Source organism: Nomascus leucogenys, chromosome 20, assembly GCF_006542625.1.
Source record: "Nomascus leucogenys isolate Asia chromosome 20, Asia_NLE_v1, whole genome shotgun sequence".
NCBI lineage: Eukaryota > Metazoa > Chordata > Mammalia > Primates > Hylobatidae > Nomascus > Nomascus leucogenys.
Window position 1 is genome coordinate 37963595 of NC_044400.1, and position 23898 is coordinate 37987492.

At 35.6% G+C, this 23898-nt stretch overlaps 1 protein-coding gene across 2 annotated transcripts in view; it reads left to right on the forward strand.

Annotated features, from left to right (window-relative positions):
- FRYL (FRY like transcription coactivator) overlaps window positions 1-23898 on the forward strand; it is a 285938-nt gene that overhangs the window by 178825 nt on the left and 83215 nt on the right. For both annotated transcript variants that reach the window (XM_030800907.1, XM_030800906.1), the window contains 11 exons: window positions 29-127; window positions 1286-1387; window positions 7442-7545; window positions 7744-7852; window positions 9411-9497; window positions 12618-12789; window positions 13598-13730; window positions 16766-16873; window positions 21055-21292; window positions 22185-22370; window positions 22846-22932. In XM_030800907.1, the coding sequence (XP_030656767.1) occupies window positions 29-127; window positions 1286-1387; window positions 7442-7545; window positions 7744-7852; window positions 9411-9497; window positions 12618-12789; window positions 13598-13730; window positions 16766-16873; window positions 21055-21292; window positions 22185-22370; window positions 22846-22932 (1425 nt within the window). The remainder of the gene's footprint in view (window positions 1-28; window positions 128-1285; window positions 1388-7441; window positions 7546-7743; window positions 7853-9410; window positions 9498-12617; window positions 12790-13597; window positions 13731-16765; window positions 16874-21054; window positions 21293-22184; window positions 22371-22845; window positions 22933-23898) is intronic.

A 23898-nucleotide genomic window follows, 5' to 3' on the forward strand; every position in this document is an offset into this window, starting at 1 on the left:
TTCTTTGTTTGCATTATCTTTTTACTAGGCTGTTAAAAATGAAGTGAATGTTCCCTGTTTGAAAAATTTTGTGGAGATGCTTTACCAGACTACTTTTGAACTGAGCTCGAGAAAGAAGCATTCACTGGTATTAAGAAACATTTCAAACCTTTTCATATTTAATTGGGATTTTTAGTCATTGATTTATGAATTCAGTGGAAATTTAAGAGAATGGTAAAATCTGAAATTGTAAAATCCCTGAAGTGCAATACAAGGGCAAGTTTTACATGCGTATTTTTTGCATTGCTCTATTTAAATGTTCTCTTCTTAATTTTACTAGCTCTGCATTTGTTGAGTTCAGACTTCCTTCTAGGTAGTCATGCATTGCTTAATGATGGAAATATGTTCTAAGAAATGTGTCGTTAGGCTATTTCATTGTGCAAACATCGTTGAATGTACTTACACAAACCTAAATAGTACAGCCTACTACACACCTAGGCTATATGGTATAGCCTATTGCTCCCAGGCTACACACCTGTACAGCATGTTACTGTACTGTGGGCAATTGTAACAGAATAGTATTTGTGTATCTAAACACAAGAAGGTACAGTAAAAATATGTTGTAACCTCGGGATCACTGTCATAAAGTGATTTTAGCAGCTGTTTTCTGTCTAATTACATCTTTTCTATTCAGAGATTAAAGGCATTGTTTTCTACCTATTCACATAACTTTTACGTAGCTTGGAGAAAGTTTGGAGAACTGGTGAAATATTTGACCTTCTAAACTAGAGATACAGTAATAGTAAACTTGGATTGTGCCAGGCATTGAACTAAGTACTTTGTACTTTTTTTTGTCTTACTTTAAGCTTCACAACCCTATAAGATATTTGTGATTATTGTCTTCCACTTTTTGTGTTTGGAAAGTGAGGCTTAGAGTACTTAATGTAGCCATCGTGAAGTTACACATCTGACAAACAGAAAGCTAACATTTTAATGACATCTGTCATCTGATCCCAGGGACTAGTCATAACCACAAAATGGATGAGGGACTAATGGGTTGAGGGAGAACTAATAGCATATTCTAACTCAGAGAGGTATGATCAGTCAAGGAATTTTCCTCATAGAAAATTTACCCTTTATCTTTCTGTGTTAGATTGTTCTATGAGATTATATTTCTTATTACAAATGGGAAAACTGCTTAAAAGATTTCTTTCCTTGCTTATGAGAATAAATGAAATATAAAATTTAAAAGTCCAGTGCTTTTCGATGAAAAATGTTAATTCTGTCTTTTCCCCGTCTCCTATAGGCTTTATATCCACTAATTACCTGCCTTTTATGTGTCAGTCAGAAACAATTTTTTTTAAATAACTGGCATATTTTCCTACAGAACTGTTTGTCACATTTAAAGGTAAGATGTAATCACACTTCTGATATGTAAATACTGACTGGTATATTTTGTTTATGCATATAAATTGAACAGTGCAAAAGGAAACTTTTGTTACCATTGGTATACTTGAATAGTAACACTTTGCCACATTCCTTTTCTTATACCTACTGTATTTCTTCTGTAGGGAATCATGTATAGATATGAGTAAACTTTTGATTGAAAATTTAGTTTGTCCTAATGAATGCACAATTGTACATTTTTAGTGATATTTATATTTTCTTAAATCTAGGAATATTTGTTAATTCTTTTAGAATTATAGAATATTAATCTCACAAAACCTTCTAGATACTTATTTTGTCTTTTGAGAAAATCAGTAACGTTGGTTTAAGTCTGAGCAATATGAGAAAAAGCTTTGATAATATCACTAAAATCACATCTAAGTATGCCTAGCCATATCTAAAAGTTGGTACTGGATCTGCACAGATGTAAAAGCTCCTGAAATGATTCTGACTTGAATGAAAGGGTACTTGTCATTAACACTATTTGGCACATCCATATTCAGCCTGTCTTAGTCCTGAAAACAAAACTGAGAGATAGAAGGATCATTTTCTTCCCAGGATGCTCTGCTGGCAGGATCCTCTTTTCTTCTTTGGGTAGGAACACAATTCTGACAGTGTGGGAATAATTCTTCAGCTGCATGTCGTGCGAATGCTTGATTTGAATATTCTTTTGATACATACTTAGATGAGCCTATTTGAATATTTGCTTGCAAGTTATAGAAATATTGCAGACATGACATTCCATTTCCTGGTGTTCCTCTGAGTTAGATTTGAGACTGAAAACCTTGTACTTTCAAGATAGTGGAACCAAGGCAGATAGAGTAAGTGACTTGTCTCTGGGTATGCAGCTCGTTGTGCTATTGTAGGAGTAGGACTGAATCCTCTTTCATATTTCAGGAATGTGATCCACTGGATGTTATCCTGTACGTCTTTTTCATGATTTTATATATAATTTTCAAAACTGCCTCAGTTTCTTAGGTATACGGAATATATACTACTTTGAGAAATGTTTTTGTCTATTTTCCTTCTAGATAAACATTGGTATTACTCATGTTTGGATGAGAATTTATATACCTTCTTTGACTATTTATGAAAATTCCCAGGACCAAATCAAACTGATTGAACTCTTTATGTCATGCAACCAGGAAATAAATTTTATTTAATTAATTATGTTATACTTGTTTCTGTTCTTATTTTTGGTAATTTGTACAGATATAGGGACCAAAAGAGAATTGATCATTTTTCTGGATAGTATGATTTTTCATACATTCTATAAAATATTTTTAAGATATGCATTTTAATGTTTCTGGAAGACTGCTTTGTTTCATGACAGTTCATACTTTTCTGTTGCTTGTTGGAATTTTTATATATATACGTTTCACCTAACATATTTGCAATACTTCACAGTACCTTAACTTTTTTTTGTCTTAAGGCTTTCATTTAAATGCTCTGTTTTCTTTGAACCCTTACCTCCTGTTAAATATTTCTGGCATATTGTTCATTTTCATTAATGGCTATGTCAATCTGCCAGGCTAAAGGAGATAAGAGCCACTTAGCATGAGTATTTGGAATATAATTGTCTTGGCCATTAACCCTTAACTTACATTAAGGCTCTATTCAGCAGAAATTTTATGAATTGGCTCCTGTTTATTAAGTCTTAGATATTGTGGCTGCTCTGCATAGTTGAGGTAAGGAGTTGAGCCTTGAAGGAAAAACTATGCTAGTTATCTGTTCTAACAGTTATTTATTTTATGTATAGGGAAAATTGATCCAAGATAAAGGCCTTACCTAAACTATTTTGAGATCTATTTAATCTCTTAATACTAAAAACCTAAACAATTTCCTTTTATTAGACCTATACCTCTTTTTTTTTTTTTTTTTTTTTTTGAGATGAAGTCTCGCTCTGTCACCCAGGCTGGAGTGCAGTGGAATGATCTCGGCTCACTGCAGCCTTCACCTCCAGGATTCAAGCGATTCTCCTGCCTCACCCTGCTGAGTAGCTAGGATTACAGGCATCTGCCACCACCCCCGGCTGATTTTTGTATTTTTAGTACAGATGGGGTTTCACCATATGGGCCAGGCTGGTCTCAAACTCCTGACCTCAAGTTTTCCACCCGCCTCAGCCTCCCAAAATGCTGGAATTACAGGTGTGAACCACTGCGCCCAGCCTAGAACCATACTTCTTATGACTGGTTTTTATTACTTTTTATTGGATGCTACATCCTCTAAGTACAGAATTTCATTTGATTTTTACTGTACATGAGGCTGAAAGAAGATAAACAAGTAACCCGTGTTTCGGGAACCAGCATGGATTTGTGTCCATATTCACATAGTTCCATAGCTCTTGCTATGGAACTCACCATGTTACTTCTGAATGTAGTATAAGGAATGTTGTTGGATATAAGGAATGTTGTTGGACATAAGCACTGAATATTTTAAGAAAACATATTAGCAATAATTTGAGGATATTAAAAAGACATTATTCTGTAGTCTTAAGAATAAATATGATGGATTTCAAGCACTTTATGATATTGCACGGTTTTAAAAAATTACCATACTAGTTTTTAAAGTTGATGACCATGAAAAATGAGCTTTATCCCTATATGCCCATAAATAGCTTGTGACAGAGTGTCACGTTATTTTCACTGAAAAGTTAAATCTTTAATTTTTGTCCCAAACAGAATTTGGTACTCTCCCATTCCCATATCTATATCAATTTAGTTGCTTGTGTGAAAAGTGATTTTAAAGTTTCTGGAGAATTTTTAAGAGAGATAGGTGAATAATAAGAGTAGATATCATAGAAAATAATTTGGAGATTTTTTTCAACAATCTATACTTATTTTCTTTTAAAAATTTAAAGTTGAGTTGAAATACAGTGCTTTAAGAAAAATTCTAAGAAAAATTAGGTAGTTAAAAGTTTGTTTTCTCTTAGTTGGCATATTATAAGTGTATCTTACATGATGCCCAAATCGTGAGGTTTTTTTTTCTTAGTGTTTCTGGCCACTGTCTTGGACATTTCAAATTTCTTCTAAATAGAGACCTTGGTGAAGAGCTGTCTTGTTTTGTGCTTATTTTCATCTAACATGCATGTGCTGCATCTCATGTTTATGTTTGCTGTCTCACATTGCTTTATTTAGATGCCATCTAACAACAGTATCAGAAAACAAATAGAAACACTCCAGGTGAGTTGTGTCAACATTACAAAGTAAAATACTGCTTTATTTCCTCTAAGCGTGGCGTTTGTTTTTCCTTTTCTCGTTGTTGCATTGCATGTCTAGTGTATTTATTCCAACCTGCTTCTAGTATTTTAAGAGAAGAGTAGCACACAGCAGAAACATTCTTCAGAAGGTTTAATATCAGTGTGGCCCCAAGAAGATGAATTTAAGAAATAGAACTGACACTGAATGCTGATTCTTCACCAAAATTCACAATTTTAAAATATTCTGTTTAACATACATTATCTAGCTGTTATAAATGAAAATGTTTTAAAAATTTCCAGTGAAATTAAGGAGACAGTAGCTTAGATTTTGAATATAGTTTGTTGTTGTTGTTGTTTTTATTTTTAATTTTTGTGGGTACATAGTAGATGTATATATTTATGGGATGCACTGTGAAGTAAGCACACCATGGAGAATGGGTATTCATCCCCTCAAGCATTTATCCTTTGAGTTACAAACAATCCAAGTATACTCTTTAAGTTAATGGAATACAGTACTGACAAATTAATTTTTAAAACTTTATCCTATTGATTTGGGGGTTTTTTTGTTTTTTTGTTTTTTGTTTTAATTTTTTCAGAGAGAGGGTCTTACTAACCCAGGCAAGACTCCAACTCCTGGGTTCAAGCTGAGACTACAGGCATGCACCACCAATGCCTGGCTTTACTGGTTTTGGTTTTAAACAAATCATTTTTTTAGTTCACATTAGAAAAAAAGAGAAGAAACATTAAAATGATTGTTGCCAAAGACTATATTTGACTGACATACCAAAATTTTGTTTTATATTAAGTTCATTAGATTTTTATTTGTGTAATTGTTCAGATTAGATTGAATATCTTTGTTTAAAGCTGAGATAAATTTAGGATGATTATATTATTCAGACATACAGCAGCATTGTAGCAGCTGAAAAAGTAATAATTGATTTTTGTCACTTCTCACCTTGCCGTTTTGGTCATTGTGTGAATGCCAGCTTTATTTGAAAATCATGTTTTTTCATGCCAGATACCTCATCACTTAAGATAATCCAAATACTTTTATATTTAATCATTCATATGAGAACAGTTTTTATGTAGAATAGGATTTAAATATTTTAATGTATAATTTTTAATATTTTGAAAATAGAATTTAGCAATATGAAAGTGTTATTTCATGTGTACCTAAAAACTAATGGGACTTATTTAAGACTTTATTTTTTTTAGAGCAGTTTTAGGTTCACAGTAAAATTGAGAGGAGGGTACTGAGATTTCCTGTGGGTAAATTTCCCTACCCCCACTTATACCTAGCTTCCCCCGTAATCAGCATCCCCCTTCAGAGTGATACATTTGTTAAAACTGGTAAACATACATTGGCACATCTTTATCACACAAAGCCCACAGCTTACATTAGAATTTACTCTTGGTGGGTTGTACGTTCTGTGGGTTTGGACAAATGTATAATGACATGTATCTACCATTATAGTATCATGCAGAGTATTTTCACTGCCCTAAAAATCCTTAATGCTTTGCCTATTCATTTCTCTCTACCTCCCTAACTCCTGGCTGTACTATTTTGGCATCTGATATCTTATATTTAAATGATAGAAAAGAAAATTATGTTTTCTTAAAGACATTACTACAAAATGCTTGCTTGTTATATTTGTAGTATACATTATATGTTACTTTAGTTACAATAGTAACAAACATAATTGGAAATTACTGGGGGAGTATATTTGAAATTTGGGATCGTTATGGATCTGGCAGTGGAGAGAGGGATTGATACTGAGAGTCTAATGAGCACAGTAACTGATTCTCCATTTTTAATTATATCAAATCTTTATCCAAATAGATGTGCAAAAATCTAAAATGTAAATTCACAACAATCAGTACATCCTAAAACTAATCAACGGATGTATAAAGAGTTTCTCCGTAAAAAAAGGGGGATTATTAGCTACATTTCAAAATTTACAATTCAGTCTCATTGCTTTATTGGTCATTTGAGAACTTTATTTTTTATAACAGCTAGAATGAAGAAAAAGTTTGCTGATCAAATTGTAATTAAAATGGAATAACTGATTCTAAATAATAATAATTTAAATAATGTCCTTATTCTAAATAAAAATTATAACACTTAATAGTCAATGAACGTTTAATACATGCCAGGTACTGTTCCAAGTGCTTTACAGATATTAACTTTACCTCTGAGGCAGGTGCCATATGTTCTCCATTTTAGAGATGAGGAAATTGTGACTCAGTAATATAACAATGCCCAAGGATGGAGCTTGGATTTAGTCCCTGTTTTTCCCAGTTTTAGAGTCCGTGCTCTTAACTCCCTGTTCACTCGTAAGGATATACACTTCCTAATCTTTTGCATTATTTCTTAAATGCAAATGACTGTAATACCATTTGGTGTTCTGAATTTTAACTATATATGGGCTACAAATGAATTCTGCCAAAAATGAGTGATCCTTTTTCAGTCATTATGTCGGTATTGGAATGTGAACTGTTCATCATCAAGTAAGTTTGTGTGTATAATTTTAGAATTCTTAGAAATACTAGTATAATTTTATTTAATAAGTAAAATTTACTAAACAAAATTTTAGTATTTTCTTTTGAAAGTATAAGAAAGGGCTCAATTTCCAAATTTATGGTTACTTTTGAGCCATATATTTACCCTATACCAAATATGTACCTGGGTATTTAAAACTATTTTAGACTGAATACAAAAAAGATGGGCTTTTAGTTGTTGACAGAGAATATGTTTGCTGTTAAGTGATTGCAAGTATTTTAATAAGTTTATTTTTATTCTCTTTTGTTTTAAAACAGAATAAAGATCCGAAAATGTCTCGAGTTGCACTGGAATCTTTGTATAGATTATTGTGGGTTTATGTAATTAGAATAAAATGTGAAAGCAACACTGTAACTCAAAGGTGAGTATCTTTGCTTTAAAGTGCATTAAAAATAAATTCTTGTTTTAAAAAAAAACACACTATTGGGAATTTTAGTAAACATTATACTTTGTGGGTGGAATGTGAATTCTGTCAATATATTATGAAAATAGGAAGAATTTTTTGCTAATATGCTGTTGATGTCATGATCTCACTATGACTAGATCTTTTTCCCTGTAGTCGTCTCATGAGCATAGTGTCAGCACTTTTTCCAAAAGGCTCACGAAGTGTGGTTCCTCGTGACACACCTCTCAATATATTTGTGAAGATTATTCAGTTCATTGCTCAGGTGAGTGCTTCGCCTCATAGTATGTATGTATGTAAATTGTTAGAGTAATCTATTGTAATCACTTGGAGCTTTGAAGTTTTTTATGCATCTAAAAACATAGTAACACAACATTGAATAAGTTTATTTCATTAATCTACACACTTGTAGATGGCAAGAAAACCCAGAGGTGGAAGCACTTTTAATTGAAGAGGGATAAACAACATATCTCATAATCCTAATGTTAGTGCATTTATTAATTACCTCCTGAGTATCTTGAAGGATTTCTTAGAAAATTATTTTCATAGTCTGCATTAATCTAGGTTCTTAGGTACTGATAATAGATTCCACTGTAGCTAGTTAAACCCAAAGGGATCTCGAAAGGAATATAGATAGCTCAAAGAATTTATAGTAGGGCTGAAGAAACGAATTCTAGTCTGAACGACAAAGAGGAAGCTTCTACCTTGGCCAAAATGAAACAGCCACCAGACAAGGAAGTCACCACATATGGGTATGCTTCAGAATCATGCTGCATCTGCTATGGTCCTCACTAGTAAAATAGATTCATTTCTCCCTGTCTTCCTCCTCCTCTTTACATATCCCAGTTCCCAAAGAGACTCACGAGTGTATCACTTGGCAGGGTTTAAATTGTATCCTCAAGCTTTTTGTTATATGGGATCCTGGGAAGTACAAGTTTAGCTTTCTAGCCTCTGCAGTAAAGGAAGGATTATTAGAGGGGGATTAAATGGGTGTTAATGAGCCAATACAAGGTTTTGGTCACATTTCCTTTTGGGACATCCATCTTGGAGAAACATAGGTAAGGTTGCCTCCTCAACATGAGAAAATGCTGTGATTCCAGAATATTAATTGCATTCTTTTTCAACTGAAACTGTAACAATCTAGATGATCCATAATACAATTATTTTTGACAGTGAAGAAATAAAGAATATTTAAATAGAATTAGTACATTGTTATTTACTAGAGTACAAAAGTAATGATAATTAGATAAGTATAAGGGTATCAGTAAGATTAAATTGTGCTTTAGATCAAGTGTTCAGAAAACTTGTGACATTAGGTTGCATCTCTTCTTTTTTTCCAGAATTGTACCCACTCCCTTGAATTAGTTACCTTCCTCCAGCACTCCACTAGAATTATAAAACTCCTTTTAAACATCAGTTAATCTTATTAGTTAACTTCCCCCCGCCTCCGGGAGATTTCCTTCCTAGAGCCCCATTCTTCCTGAACTCACTGCTCTCTGGGCCTGCTGCCTGGCTGTTGTCTTGGGACTTCCTTTCATTGTCATCCTGGGAGTTCTTTCACTTTGAATTTAATATGATTTTGGTGAATGAATGTTTAAAACTTTATTCTGTTGGTTTGGGTATTAAACAAATCATTTGATAATTAAATAATATACTTATAATCATGTATTTTGACCTTAATTCATATGTATTTTTCTTCTGTTCAGCTATGAACTTTTTAAGGGCACAAACCTGTGTTGTTGTCATTGTATATTATATTTATAATTCTTAGCATGATACCTAACACATAGTAGCAAGTTATAAGAATTTTTTTTTTTTTTAAGGAACGCTTGGATTTTGCAATGAAAGAAATAATATTTGATCTTCTCAGTGTTGGAAAATCTACTAAAACTTTCACCATTAATCCAGAGGTAAAAAAAATTATAATGTAATAATATGAAATCCTATATATTTTTTTTAAGAGCATGATTTCTGGAATCAGAACTCTTAGGTTCGAATCCCAGCTCTACTTCTAATAGTAGCTGTGATCCAGGACAAGTTACTTAACCTTTCTAATAGCTGGCCGAATGGTTTAATAATAGTTTTTGTTTGTTTGTTTGTTTGAGTCAGAGTTTGGTCCTGTTGCCCAGGCTGGAGTGAAATAATGGTGTTTAAGTGTGGTAGAAAATAATAAAGAGGCCAGGCATGGTGGCTCATGCCTGTAATCGCAGCACTTTGGGAGGCCGAGGTGGGCAGATCACCTGAGGCCGGGAGTTCAAGACCAGCCTGACCAACATGGAGAAACCCCGTCTCTCCTAAAACTACAAAATTAGCCGGGAGTGGTGGCACATACCTGTAATCCCAGCTACTAGGGAGGCGGAGGCAGGAGAATCGCTTGAACCTGGGAGGCAGAGGTTGCGGTGAGTCGAGATCGCGCCATTGTACTCCAGCCTGGGCAATAAGAGGGAAACTCTGTCTCAAAAAAATGAATAAAGAAAGGAAAATTTTATCAGGTTAGTCAGCTCAGCTGGCTCCTGGAAGTTATAACGTGCCCAGGTTTTTTTTGTTTGTTTTTGTTTTTTTTTTTACTTCACATTATTTATATTTAAGGTGTTCTTCAATAAATCTCATTCATTCAACATTTGTTGAGCACCTGAAATGTGCCAGGCGCTATTCTAGGTGTTATAGAAAAAACAAAAATTCATTCCCCTGACGCCAAAAAAAAACAACTTAAAAAAGTGAATGTTATATCCTGCTTCCATGGTCTCATTATTCACTAGTAAACTCTAATTCATTCTTTAGACATTAGATTTTCAGGATTTTTCAAAATATTTCGTAAATTAATTCTTTATTGGAATCTAATTACATTTGAGAATATAAAAAGGCAAAATAGGTGTTATCTGTTTTCTTTTGTCTTATTTATTTTATATTACGATCTTGATCCTATACATAGTCAAATCCTAAGGTATGTGTTTATGTGGTTAACAAATCAGTTGGAAAGATAATGCAGCTTTTCGTTTGTAATATTGTTAAGATAGTTTAATAATTATTTCCAGATTTTGGAAGTAGGCAAACATGATTGTTTGTATAGCTGACATCCTTAACATGTTGGGGGTACATGTATCCCAGTGGGTGTAGAAGGTAGTTCACTGGAATATGGGAAGAAAATAAAGCTCTTATTTATATATTTTTTGGTTTCTACCAACAAAAATGGTTTCCAGCAACAAAAATTATGAAACAAAAGATATTTTCTTGAACATCCATTTTAAGAAAATATTCACTCCATTAAATAAATTTATTTCTGAAAGTAAGTTTTTTTCTTACTGAAGTTCTCATACTAGGAGTAAAAAAAATCAGTTCTGCTGGGTTTTTTTCTGTGGGGGTGGTGATTGTTATTTGTTAGGATTATCTTGGATCTGTATTTTCTTTTCTTGGATCTGTATTTTCTTTTCAAGAACTTTTGTAAGAGCTCGTTTAGTTAAAGCTAGATAAAATTATCTATTAGCCCATTTAATCAAATACATGCAAATTGCAATACACCGAAAGAATGTATAAGTGAAGCTACATTGTGGAGCTTTTCTGCGTCTTTCAAGGTGTCATCTTTGACTATGTGACGTGTGACTGACTATCTGATACTTAGACTAAGGGAGGACACCCGTACTATGTCGTATGTAAAGATGAGTGAAGCTTAAACTTTTAATCTTACTTAGATAAAAAATACATATATATAAATAAGAGCTTTATTTTCTTCCCGTATTCCACTGAACTACCTTGCACACCCACTGGGATGTGTGTACCCCACTTGAGAGACCACTGGTGTAGGTCAAAGATAATGACAGCTTGGGCTTGGATCGTAGTGGTGCAGATAGAGGAGCATTCACTGAGAGAAAAACATTAAGAAGGAATCAGATCTGGGGGCAAGGTCATGCATTTTGTTTGAACATGTCTAACCTGAGGCATCCAGTTAGAGGCATCCAAGTAAGAGATGTCGGATGGGTCTGAGGGTCTGAGTTCAGAGAGAGGCCAGGCTTAAAATTTGTGGGTGATCTGGTATGGGTGGTAAATGAAGCCATGTAAGTATATGCAGTTGCTTTGGGAGGGAATACATAATGATAGGAGAAGGCAGCCTAGGAGAACGTTGCCATGAAGCAGTCTAACATTTAATACCCAGGTCAGGGAGGCCAAACCTGAAATGCAGATAAAGGTGACACAGCCAGAAGTGGAACATAGATACCAAAGGAAGGGAGTGTTTCAGGAGAGAAAGGATACTTGACCTGGTCCATGTTGCTGGAAAATCAAGTAGCATACTATAAATAGGCCCACTGTTTTGAGCAATATGGTAACTGATGAGTGAGAATGGCTTCAGGGAAGTATTTGGGGAAAGTTTCTTCCATTAAGATAGCAGTATACTTAAGAGAAATGGGATATATTCAGTTGAAAGGAAAATGTTGAAGATGCAAGAAAGAAAAGGTATGTAATTGGTGCTGTAATATTTCAAACATGCAAGAACAGATGGGATTCCAACAACTAGGAAGACTGTCACTCCCTCACTATACCAAGAGCAAAAGGGAGGGAGAAGAGGTGCAGGTATAAGTAGATTAGTGTGATTTGTAATGAGAGATTGAGGAAAGTGGGTGATTTTTTTTTTCTTCTGTGAAGTAGAAGACAAGTCTTTTGCCTAGAAAGGGGATTGAGGAAAGTGGGTGATTTTTTTTCTTCTGTGAAGTAGAAGACAAGTCATTTGCCTAGAAAGGGGAGGGGACGGGAGCATAGGAGGGTAGGAGAGCTGAGGAAGAGGATTGCTGTAAGCCTTAGAGACAGTAAGGCAGCTGGTCAACCTCAGAAGTGAGTGAGTGGCATTTGGGAATTTGATACTAAAGCAAATTCTAATGCCTGGGCTAGTTAAAAATGTTGGGCAGAAAGGTTAGTGTTCCTTCTATCTTCCTTCCTTCCACCCCCCAACTCTGATGTTACTGATGAAATATTTCTAACATGCAAAAAAGGTAATTTATGATGCTCATCTCTTCCTTTTGAACTTTTTTCCTTTGAAGAGAATGAACATAGGCCTCAGAGTCTTCCTTGTAATAGCAGACAGTTTGCAGCAGAAAGATGGTGAACCACCCATGCCAACAACAGGCGTTATTCTTCCCTCAGGAAATACTCTTCGTGTAAAGAAAATATTTCTCAATAAAACCTTGACAGATGAAGAAGCAAAAGTCATAGGTTAGTTTAATTGAAATTAAATAAGTTGCTTTGTAATACAGTTTCATAATCTTTTATAGAAGTGTGATCAAATCTAAAATGTATATAAATTTGCCTAATATGGTTTTTCTAGTATATACAGCTGTACAAAATGAATATTTCTGGTTTTTTTTTTTTTTTTGAGACAGAGTCTCACTCTGTTGCCCAGGCTGGAGGGCATGGCGCAATCTTGGCTGACTGTAAGCTCTACCTCCTGAGTTCAAGTGATTTTCATGCCTCAGCCTCCCAAGTAGCTGCGACCACAGGCGTGCATCACCATGCCTGGCTAATTTTTGTATTTTTAGTAGAGATGGGGTTTTGCCACATTGGCCAGGCTGGTCTTGAACTCCTGACCCCAGGTGATTTCACTCGCCTCAGCCTCCCAAAGTGCTGGGATTACAGACGTGAGCCACCGTGCTCGGCCCACAATGAATACGTTTTTTTGATAATACTCATGAGTCTTCATGTTAAGAGTTTTCCAGTTAAATCTTTATCACAGGATCCTATTCACTGCATTCTGTCCTTTCTTCAACTTAATTTTAGTCGTCTGCATAATTTTCACATAATTTCTCCAATTAGTCCAATATACTGAAGCTGATCATCAGGGAGAAGAATATGTCACAGTTGAAACCCTTTTTGTGGCAACATTATTGTTATCTATTGTTATCTTTTGTGGCAACATTATTAGCTTATCTAATATCATTTAAAGATTAATAGGCTTTTATTATAGAAAGTAAGTGTTCTTTATCTAATTTCAGATACTTTGTAACTGTGAAGTTTTTTCCCCTAGGAATGTCAGTTTACTATCCTCAAGTAAGAAAAGCATTAGATAGCATCCTCAGACATTTGGACAAAGAAGTTGGGAGACCAATGTGTATGACCAGTGTGCAGATGTCTAATAAGGAGCCTGAAGACATGATTACGTATGTAGTAAATTATGTGCCTTCATTGCTATTTCAGTTTTCCTGAGACAGTACGGATGGTTCTTGCTTACCTGTCTCCTTACTTTGTCCTTGGAGTTCTCCCATGTTTCCATCTGCTGCAGTTTTCAATACAGTGATTCCTTCCACGCACTCAGTTTTATTCTTTAAAGTGTTGTCAAACTGGTATAGATAGCAAAATTCACTCTAGATCCCAGTCTGGTGTGTTGTCAATGACAAGGCCCAACACTTACTCCGTGAGCAAAATATGAATCCTAGGTACCCCGGATGTATGTGGGCATGATTGGTTTATTATGTCAAATGAATGCTTTTACTGCCAAAGCCCTAGTTTTAAAAAAAAAATCCTGAAAATCTGAACTCTGATTATTTTTGACTCCTAGGAGCTAAGGGGTATAGAGAGGAATAACATATGAGCAGTTTTTTTCAAAACAGCACCTCATCCCACCCCACCCCTAGGGCCTTGTCATTATTTGTCATCTTGGCATCTTTTTTTCTTATTGTTAGGGACTTCCTCCTCAGGAAACTGTATGTTATGGCAATAACTTATTTTATTTGCTAGAAAGCATCTACATATTCTCTGTAAGGGAGGAGATTCTTCTGGATATTAATATTTGCATTATAGGTCTTAGAATACCAAATTTGATATTTAATCTCTAAATTTACTTAATATACAATTATTATGTACTACTATATGCTAATATCTGTGAGAATTTCTTTAATGTGAAGTTTTTTGCCAGCGTTACTTCCTCTGGGAAATCTTGTTTTTCACCACAACCACTTCCCTCATTTAGTCAGTAAGTTTTTGCTTTCACCCAGTTCCTCTGATACCTATATAGTGTATTTTTTCTGTAACTCCATTAACTTTCTATTCTGTTTCAGTGTGCTTTAATTTAGGATCTTTGAGATAGAGAGCACCCTCTCTGACTAGGAGAAAAGCAAGATAGCAATGAAGATTTTATTACTTACAGGTGGGTGGGGGACACTGCACATGTGGAGGCCACACTCATGGAGGTCAGGAAGCATGTGTAGAGAGAGAGAGAAAGAGGCCCATGGGCCAATGCCTTTTTTGGGTTGAGGGTGTTATCCAAACAGTTACCTATGGGGAATTCTAATTGGTGGATTGAAAGCAAGCTGGCATGAGTTCAGGAGTTCAGGTGGTCATTCTGTGCCTGAGAGGTGGTCACTGCAGCACATCTGCATAGTCCATGTGGGGTATGCAGGTCAGTGGGGCCAGTCAAGTAGCCTGCATCTAGGTATCCATATGGAGGTTGATTACCGGGAAGAAGTTGTGTAAGACAGATACCTGAATCAACCACATTAAAGAACTGGGGGATGGAGTGGGGTGTAGAACTGGAAACCGTCTCAAGGGTGACTGAGCCCTATTTCTGGTGTGAGAAAGTCAAACTTCTATTTAAAATGGGTGCCAAAGCAACATAAAATTATAAGAACACACTACTCAGTGGTGTTACTTTTTCTTTCTTTGTGGTACTTCCTCTTTGTTAGCCAATACCTTCTTTTGATTATCTGTTTTTGTAAAATGTCATGTGGGTTATCCTGGGAGACCAGGAGGCAACACCATTGCACACTTTGCTGTCTGTGTATGAACTGAATAACAGCTGCACCTTGACCAATCACTGACAGCCTTGATGGAAAATGACAGTGATTATGATGTGCATGGTCCTTTATGGACCAAAGAGCCAAAGCAAAGTTTGTTTATGCCATTACTTAACGTATGGTAGCTTAAATTTTAAGTACCTTTTTGGGGACTGGTATTATTTAACTAAAGTGTAGTAACTGAAATTCATGCATTTTGAAACCATGTAAAAAGAGGACTGACTATATGAAATCTCTAAAAGGAGGTAGTGAGTCCATTGCTACTATAACAAATACCCAAGGCCAGGCACGGTAACTCACGCCTGTAATCCCAGCACTTTGGGAAGCCGAGGCGGATGTATCACCTGAGGTCAGGAGTTCAAGACCAGCCTGACCAACATGGTGAAACCCCATCTGTACTAAAAATACAAAAAATTAGCTGGGCGTGGTGGCAGGCGCCTGTAATCCCAGCTACCCGGGAGGCTGAGGCAGGAGAATTGCCTGAACCCGGGAGGCAGAGGTTACAGTGAGCTGAGATTACGCCATTGCACTCCAGCCTGGGCAACAAGAGCAAAATTCCATCTCAAAAAAAAAAAATAAAAAATAAAAATAAAACCCAAAACACTGAGAATATCCTAATTCTTTTCTACATAAGGATTATTTTATTAGGCCAACTGAAGAACAATTTAGATGAAAGAAATTTAAAAGGCCTCACCTTCAAATACAGACCAAAATAAAAACCAGTATATTAAGAGGTTAAACATTTAAAATAAATAAAATTATTGAATAACTAGAAGAAAATACAGTAAAATTAAATTGTATTAAGCCTCTAGAGGTACCAGGATTTTCAAAAACTTGGCTCATTTTATTACATAGAAATTTTAAGTATGTGTATTTATGTGTGTGTGTCACATACAGGACAAGAACAAACAATATAAACACCTGTGTATGAGACGAATGTTTGTAAGACCTTTGTTGGGGAAGATACTAAGTGAAAACGATGTGGTTAATTTTATAGGCCCCCCAAAATAACCAGTATTTAGTTATTTAATGATATCAATGTTATTTATTATTTTAATATTATTTATGGGAGGCTAAATATTAAATATTTAATCATCTTAAATATTAATAAGATTAATTATAAATAATCTGTTTAAATATTTGTTATGTAATAATGGTTGTAATGCTTGTTGTCTATTTACTGAAAACCTTTTTGTGTGCGGGTTTTATTTTGAATTATTTCTGTATTCTTTAGTCCATATATAGACTAATAATTATCTACAGGATTTATGTGTATTTTCTTAATATTAAATACATTAAACTTTAGGTGAGGGCTCCCACTTTCTGTAGTTATTTTTCCAAGTTTGATTTCATTGTCTAGCATATGTAATATGTTTCTTATTAAATCCTGTTGTATTTTTCAGGGGGGAAAGAAAACCCAAGATTGATTTGTTTAGAACTTGTATTGCTGCAATTCCAAGGTTGATTCCTGATGGTATGAGCAGAACTGACCTGATTGAATTGTTAGCAAGGTAAATGAGAATTACTGTTTGCTATGTTAGGTTGTATGTCTTCTGCTCCTTTATATTTCTAATATACCTTTGTTACTGTTATCACTAAAAAGGCGATGATAAAGACATTTCTAATCCTTTATCTGATTTACTTTCTAAACTTCCATTTTGTCTTTTTTTGTTGTTAAACACATTTTCCTCACTAATTTTTAACTTCTCAAATTCTTCTAGATTCCCCCCACAAATCCTATCTTTCAGTTCCCTAGTTTTCCGTCTAGTATTCTTTCCTGGGATTTCTGTAACACATTATCCCTTAACATATGGGCATTATCAGTGTATGATAATTCCCAGTTAGGCAATTAATTATTGTGTTTACTCTTACAGTCATTTCTTTAGTATCTCTGGTGGTAATCAGGTCTCATTTGTGCTTTTTTTTCCCCCTATGGCAGAACTGTGGCATTTAAGTTTTTCTCTCTCTTCTATTAGGCATGTCATAGCTCTGTAAAATGAGTAAATAACCTGACAACCAAACTTAAATACTAGCTCCTAATTCTAAGTTGAGGTGATAGCCTGTTGAAAAACTGCTTTGCTGATGTAGTCAGGGATTCCCTAGATAAGGGATCAGCACATTTTTCTGGAAAGTACCAGATAGTATTTTAGGGTTTTGCAGATCATTATGATCTTTGTAATGGGTCCAGTTATACAGTTTGATAGAAGTAAGACCTAGTGTTCAGTAGATCAGTAGAGTGACTATAGTTTACAATAATCTGTTGTACATTTCAAAATAGCTAGAAAAGAATAATTTAAAGGTTTCTAACATAAAGAAAAGACAAGTATTTATGGTGATAGATATCCTCATTACACTGATTTGATCTTTACAAATTATATGAATGCATTAGATTATCACATCCACCACAAACGTATGTACAACTGTTGTGTATCAATAAAACAAGCAAACACATACTCATCTCTGCCATTATAGTACAAAAGCAGCCATAGACAATAGAGTGCGCATGACTGCATTCCAATAAGCATCTGGCTGGATTTAGCCCTTGAGCCACAGTTTGCCAGCCCCTGTCCTAGATGAAAAAAACAAATACAATGACTATAGCAGAGCAGCAGTATTTGACTATTTTGAAAGGTGTTTACTTGTTGCTGGGCATTTATCACTTAGGTGTAAGTTAAATTCATAATAAATAAACAATTAATAGACTGTTCCAGCAATCCTTTCTCCCCACTTCCCTAGCTTTTCACACACCCTGGCACTACCTTATCCTCAACTATTGCCTGTTGTGATAGAGATTTTATGTCTCCTGTGATGACTGTGAAAGAAAGGGGTTACTTTGCATTATATAAATGTGTTTCCTTCGCACAGTCTCCTAATTTTTTTGTGAATTAGATTGCAGAGTTGCGAAGTTCATGCCAGCACTGGAAATAAGAAACGTTAATTATTTGTGACACTATTCCTTGGGAGAGCAGTAAACAGCTACTGTTCAATTCTGCTCTTACTCCTCCTATTTCAACATAACTCATCTACATCTTTGTGGATGTTGATCCACAAGAGTAGATCTCCCATCTTTTCCACCAAAATGAAACTAACTATGAGCACCAGGGATGGGACAGCCTAGTAAAAGAGCAGACAGCTGAATAGTGAATGACAGTTTGCTTTGCTGTTCACTTTGCTTCTTTCTCCTATGATATTTGTTTACTAATAATTTACCTCAATGGAAAGGAAGATCCCAGCGTCTGTTCTATTCTCTCCTCTCTTCATATCATTTGGAATTGTGCTGTCTAAATCTTATTTACTTTACCATAAAGGAAGCAAACAAAGAAAACAAAGATGCATTGTAAATTTGCAGACCTGTATCCTGTCCCTAAGGAAAGTTAATTAATTCCCTTGCCTTTAATTAACCAAGCTTTATTGTTATTCTTTTTTTTTTTTTTTTTTTTTTTGGGAGACAGAGTCTCGCTGTCGCTCAGGCTGGAATGCAATGGCGCGATCTCGGCTCACTGCAGGCTCCGCCCCGGGGGGTTCACGCCACTCTCCTGCCTCAGCCTCCCGAGTAGCTGGGACTACAGGCGCCCGCCACCTCGCCCGGCTAATTTTTTTTTTGTATTTTTAGTAGAGACGGGGTTTCACTGTGTTAGCCAGGATGGTCTCGATCTCCTGACCTCATGATCCGCCCACCTCGGCCTCCCAAAGTGCTGGGATTACAGGCGTGAGCCACCGTGCCTGGCCACTTTATTGTTATTCTACAATGAGCAGTTAACTCACGCATGTATACCCTGTACCACACAGATAGGAGTAAGATAGATATTTACATATTCATGGATTTAAGGAATGTTGAAATAACCTTTAAAGTCAGCATCATTGAGGACTGTCACTCTCTTCTCCCATATTGTGTCTCCTGGTGCCACTATTAGAGACAGAATACTGGGCTAGAGATGCTTAATTTGACCCTGTTTATTTCTCATGTGCTGATGGAACTGCTGCTGCTTTGGTGCTTACTCCTCAGTCTGCCTAGCTATAATACATCTTCTCTTTAGTCTCATTGTCAGTTGAAAGTTGGCTTCATGGTGACTAGAACTGAGTTCAGCAGGGTGAATACTTATATCTCCTTTCTCCTAAACCACACAACTTTCTGCCTCTGTTGTGGATAACTCCATTTTTCCAGCTTCCCAAGCATGTAATTGTGTTTAATATTACGTACTTATTCATTCAGACTATTTCTAACTCTGATTTGTCTTTGTAGTCAATTACTAACATAATTCTCTTCACACCCAAATCAGAAACTCTTTATTCATATAATATTATTATATAATGGTGGCTTCCACTACTGTAGCCATTTTTTAAAAAAATTTCTTGTTTATCATTCTCTCTTATGTTGTGGTAAACTTCTGTAACTAAAATTATATTCAAAGCCCCATATTGTTTTGATGTATTTAAAAGCAGATTGTATATAGCATCTCCTAATTTGTTTAGACTTAAACTCTCTTTAGGACCTTATGTGCTGAGTCAACACTTTTTTTTTTCTTTTTTTTTTTTTGAGATGGTGTCTTGCTCTGTCGCCCAGGCTGGAGTGCAGTGGCGCAATCTCGACTCATTGCAACCTCTGCCTCCCGGGTTCAAGCTATTCTCCTGCCTCAGCCTCCTGAGTAGCTGGGATTACAGGCGTGCACCACCACGCCTGGCTAATTTTTTTGTATTTTTAATAGAGACAGGATTTCATCATGTTGGCCAGGCTGGTCTTGAACTCCCGACCTCAAGTGATCCACCCGCCCTGGCCTCCCAAAGTACTGGGATTATAGGTGTGAGCCACTGAGCTCAGCCTTTTTTTCTAGGCATGTACCATTTATGATATTACTCCTAAATTTACTCTCATTCTGACCTTCAATAATTATTCTGTTGCATTGATTCCATCTTCATTTGTTGTATATCCTTCTTCACAATCAGCCATCCTATATTTAACTGTAACTTCAGTGCATATGAAGAATGATTGAGTGGTGGCTCACACCTGTAATCCCAGCACTTTGGGAGGCCGAGGCGGGCGGATCATGAGGTCAGGAGATCCAGACCATCCTGGCTAACACGGTGAAACCCCGTCTCTACTAAAAATACAAAAAATTAGCTGGGTGTGGTGGCAGGCGCCTGCATTCTCAGCTACTTGGGAGGCTGAGGCAGGAGAATGGCATGAACCCAGGAGACAGCGCTTGCAATGAGCCGAGATCATGCCACTGCACTCCAGCCTGGGTGACAGAGCGAGACTCCATCTCAAAAAAAAGAATGATTGAGATAAATCGTGTCCTTACCAGTGATAGCAAAGATTAAATAAATGTGAAGATAGTGCTAAGATAGCGTATGATTAGATATCATTTTTGATTGATTATAAGATAACACTACAGTATTTTAAAGATTAAAGGATTTTAAATGGAATTCTAATGTCATTTGTATCAAACTTATTATTCAGATTATAGTAAAAACACCAACTAATGGGAATAGATTCATATGTGAATTTAAACAAATGAGAGTATAAACTAGCATAAAGTGGAATATAGCATGAAAAAGTGATCATTGGTTGCTATTCATATTTCTTACAAAACAACTAAGAAGACATTTATTTTAAGGTCGTAGTTTTAAGTTTCAGATGATAAAACTAATTGAAAGGTGTTGAAGTTTGCTAATGGGATTTTGTTCTTGGTAGGCTCACAATTCATATGGATGAAGAACTGCGTGCTCTGGCTTTCAATACCCTGCAGGCACTAATGCTTGCTTTTCCAGATTGGCGGGAGGATGTTCTTTCAGGATTTGTTTATTTTATTGTTCGTGAAGTGACTGATGTCCATCCCACGCTTCTTGATAATGCCGTAAAGATGTTGGTACAATTAATAAATCAGTGGAAGCAAGCAGCCCAAATGCATAATAAAAACCAGGACACTCAGGTACCAGATTCTTTTCTATTGTCCTTTTGTATGTGGTCAGTGCTAAATGACCAATAATGGTTTTCATACAGATTTACTTTATCAAACACTAAAAGTATTATTAGTTCTGTTCACTCTCAATGTGTTCCTAATCCCTTAAACTGAACTTTCCCATAGTTCCTGTAGTGAATATATGGTGTTTATGTGTCTAACTTGTCTAATCTTCTTCTTTGGATTTTTAATGAGCGTAGAAATTAGAGATAATTCCAGCTCACTTTTGGGTTGTTTCCAATATATTTAAAGCCAACACAGTAAATTTTTGGTAGTCTTCCATTTGGGTTATTTGATTGTTTCATCCATGTCACCAGTCCCTGTTTCACGTAGACAGTAACTGTGCTCCTTAACCATAGAAGATGCTCAAATCATTGATTTATGATAATGTATAAATCATAGAACCTTGAAAGTTTAGACCCAAGCCATTGAAGCCAACCTAGCTTCTCAACCTTTAATAAGCATACAAATCAACAGGGCCCTAAGAAAGAGTTTCAAGAGTTTCTCAGAAGCTCTCAGGTATTGCCAGGCTGCTGGTCCACACTCTGAGTGTGAAAGATACACTACAATCCCCTCATTTTCTACATAGAAATTAGATGAAGAGCAATTGTCAGTTCCAAGGTTACAAAATAGTCAGAGAATGATAGAAGTTAGGTACAGAATTCATATTTAGACTGCCAGTGAAATGTTTTCACTGTGCACACTATTCCATTTTTATAAATTACATACTATTTAAATTGCTTGAGCTGAGGCAGACCTGTAGTCATAATCACTATGATTTGCTTTATTTTTTATTAATTGTGTTTCGGGAGTGTCTGTACATACATATTTTTTATTTTATTTTTAACTTCTGTTTTTCAAGCATGGTGTAGCTAATGGAGCTTCTCATCCCCCTTCTCTGGAAAGGAGCCCATATTCCAGCGTATTCCATGTGGTTGAAGGCTTTGCACTTGTCATTCTCTGTAGCAGTCGACCTGCCACTAGGAGACTAGCCGTCAGTGTCCTTAGAGAAATACGGGCTTTATGTGCATTTTTGGAAATACCTAAGGTAAGATTTAGGTATTTCATTCAGTTACCTAATGAAAGTACTTAAAAACCATCTCTTTGTCCGTCCTTGTCCCATGTAGGTAGGTTACTACCATGGGTCTAAACTAACCTACCGTTCTCAGTTGGGAGGTCAAGTCGGGCGGATCACGAGCTCAGGAGGTCGAGACCATCCTGGCTAACACGGTGAAACCCCGTCTCTACTAAAAATATAAAAAAAAAATTAGCCGGGCGTGGTGGCGGGCACCTGTTGTCCCAGCTACTCAGGAGGCTGAGGAGAATGGCGTGAACCCGGGAGGCGGAGTTTGCAGTGAGCCAAGATGGCGCCACTGCACTCCAGCCTGGGTGACAGAGCAAGACTCCGTCTCAAAAAAAAAAAAAAAAAATAGTGCTGAAGTGAATTTTTAGTGTTTACTTGGGTTTGGCTACTTTGCTTAAACATTCCTAATTTTTTTAGACATATGATGTCTTTTTTACAGGGTGATGATGAATTAGCCATAGATGTGATGGACAGGCTAAGCCCATCCATTCTTGAGAGCTTCATACATCTCACTGGGGCTGATCAGGTGACTGTAGTGACTTCATTCTACCCAGTCTTGTTTTGAGACTTAAGACGACACATATGTATACATGTACATGTGCATACACAAAATAACTTCCTTAACAAATGTAATGTGTTAGAAAGTATTTTTGAAAACTAGAAAATGCTTAAGAGTAGTACTTAAAAAGTGACATTCATTTATACTTGGTTAAGTACTCTTCTACATAGAAATAAAAATAATTTTATGTTTGTAAAATTCTAATCCTTCCAATCTAAGAAGTTTCTGTTAATTGAATCTTTATGCTACTGTTTGCTGTTTATTATGGCATATAATATTTTTGAGATAGAAATACTTGTTAAAATGCTATGGGAAAAAAAATAGTGATACTGAGAGCAAAAACTTACACCCTACTTTTTTGGTGACTATTTTTTGTGTATCACATGAGTTTAAGTATAGTGGATTAAGTACATAGTGTTTTATACCAATGTCATGTGTAATTTGACTCATTAAAATGGAGGGAAACACTTTGTCCACAAACACAGTACTAACAAAGTTTATGCAAACTTTCTTGCTTGGTCTTGGTGGGGTAAAAGGTCATATATTAAGATTCCAAAGTTGATGTAAGAATAGCTATAAAACCTTACTATTTAAAAATTATTTCATCCTATTTTAGAATACATGGACAAGAGGTTAATGCATAACATTAAGAGCTTGCCGCATAACACCTGATTCTTATAATTCATGAGTTATATATAGCCAAGGGAGGTAATAAGATTTTATAAGCCTAAGAGTTTATTAGAAATCTGTACAATTCCCGCCCCCCACCATGATGCTACCATGATGCTAAACTTTTTAAAAAACTAATTTTTAATTTTTATTTATTTTTAAATAGACACAATTGTACGTATTTATGGGGTGCAATTTGATGTTTCAATACATGTCTATATTGTATAATGACCCAATCAAGGTAGTTAGTGTATCCATCATCTC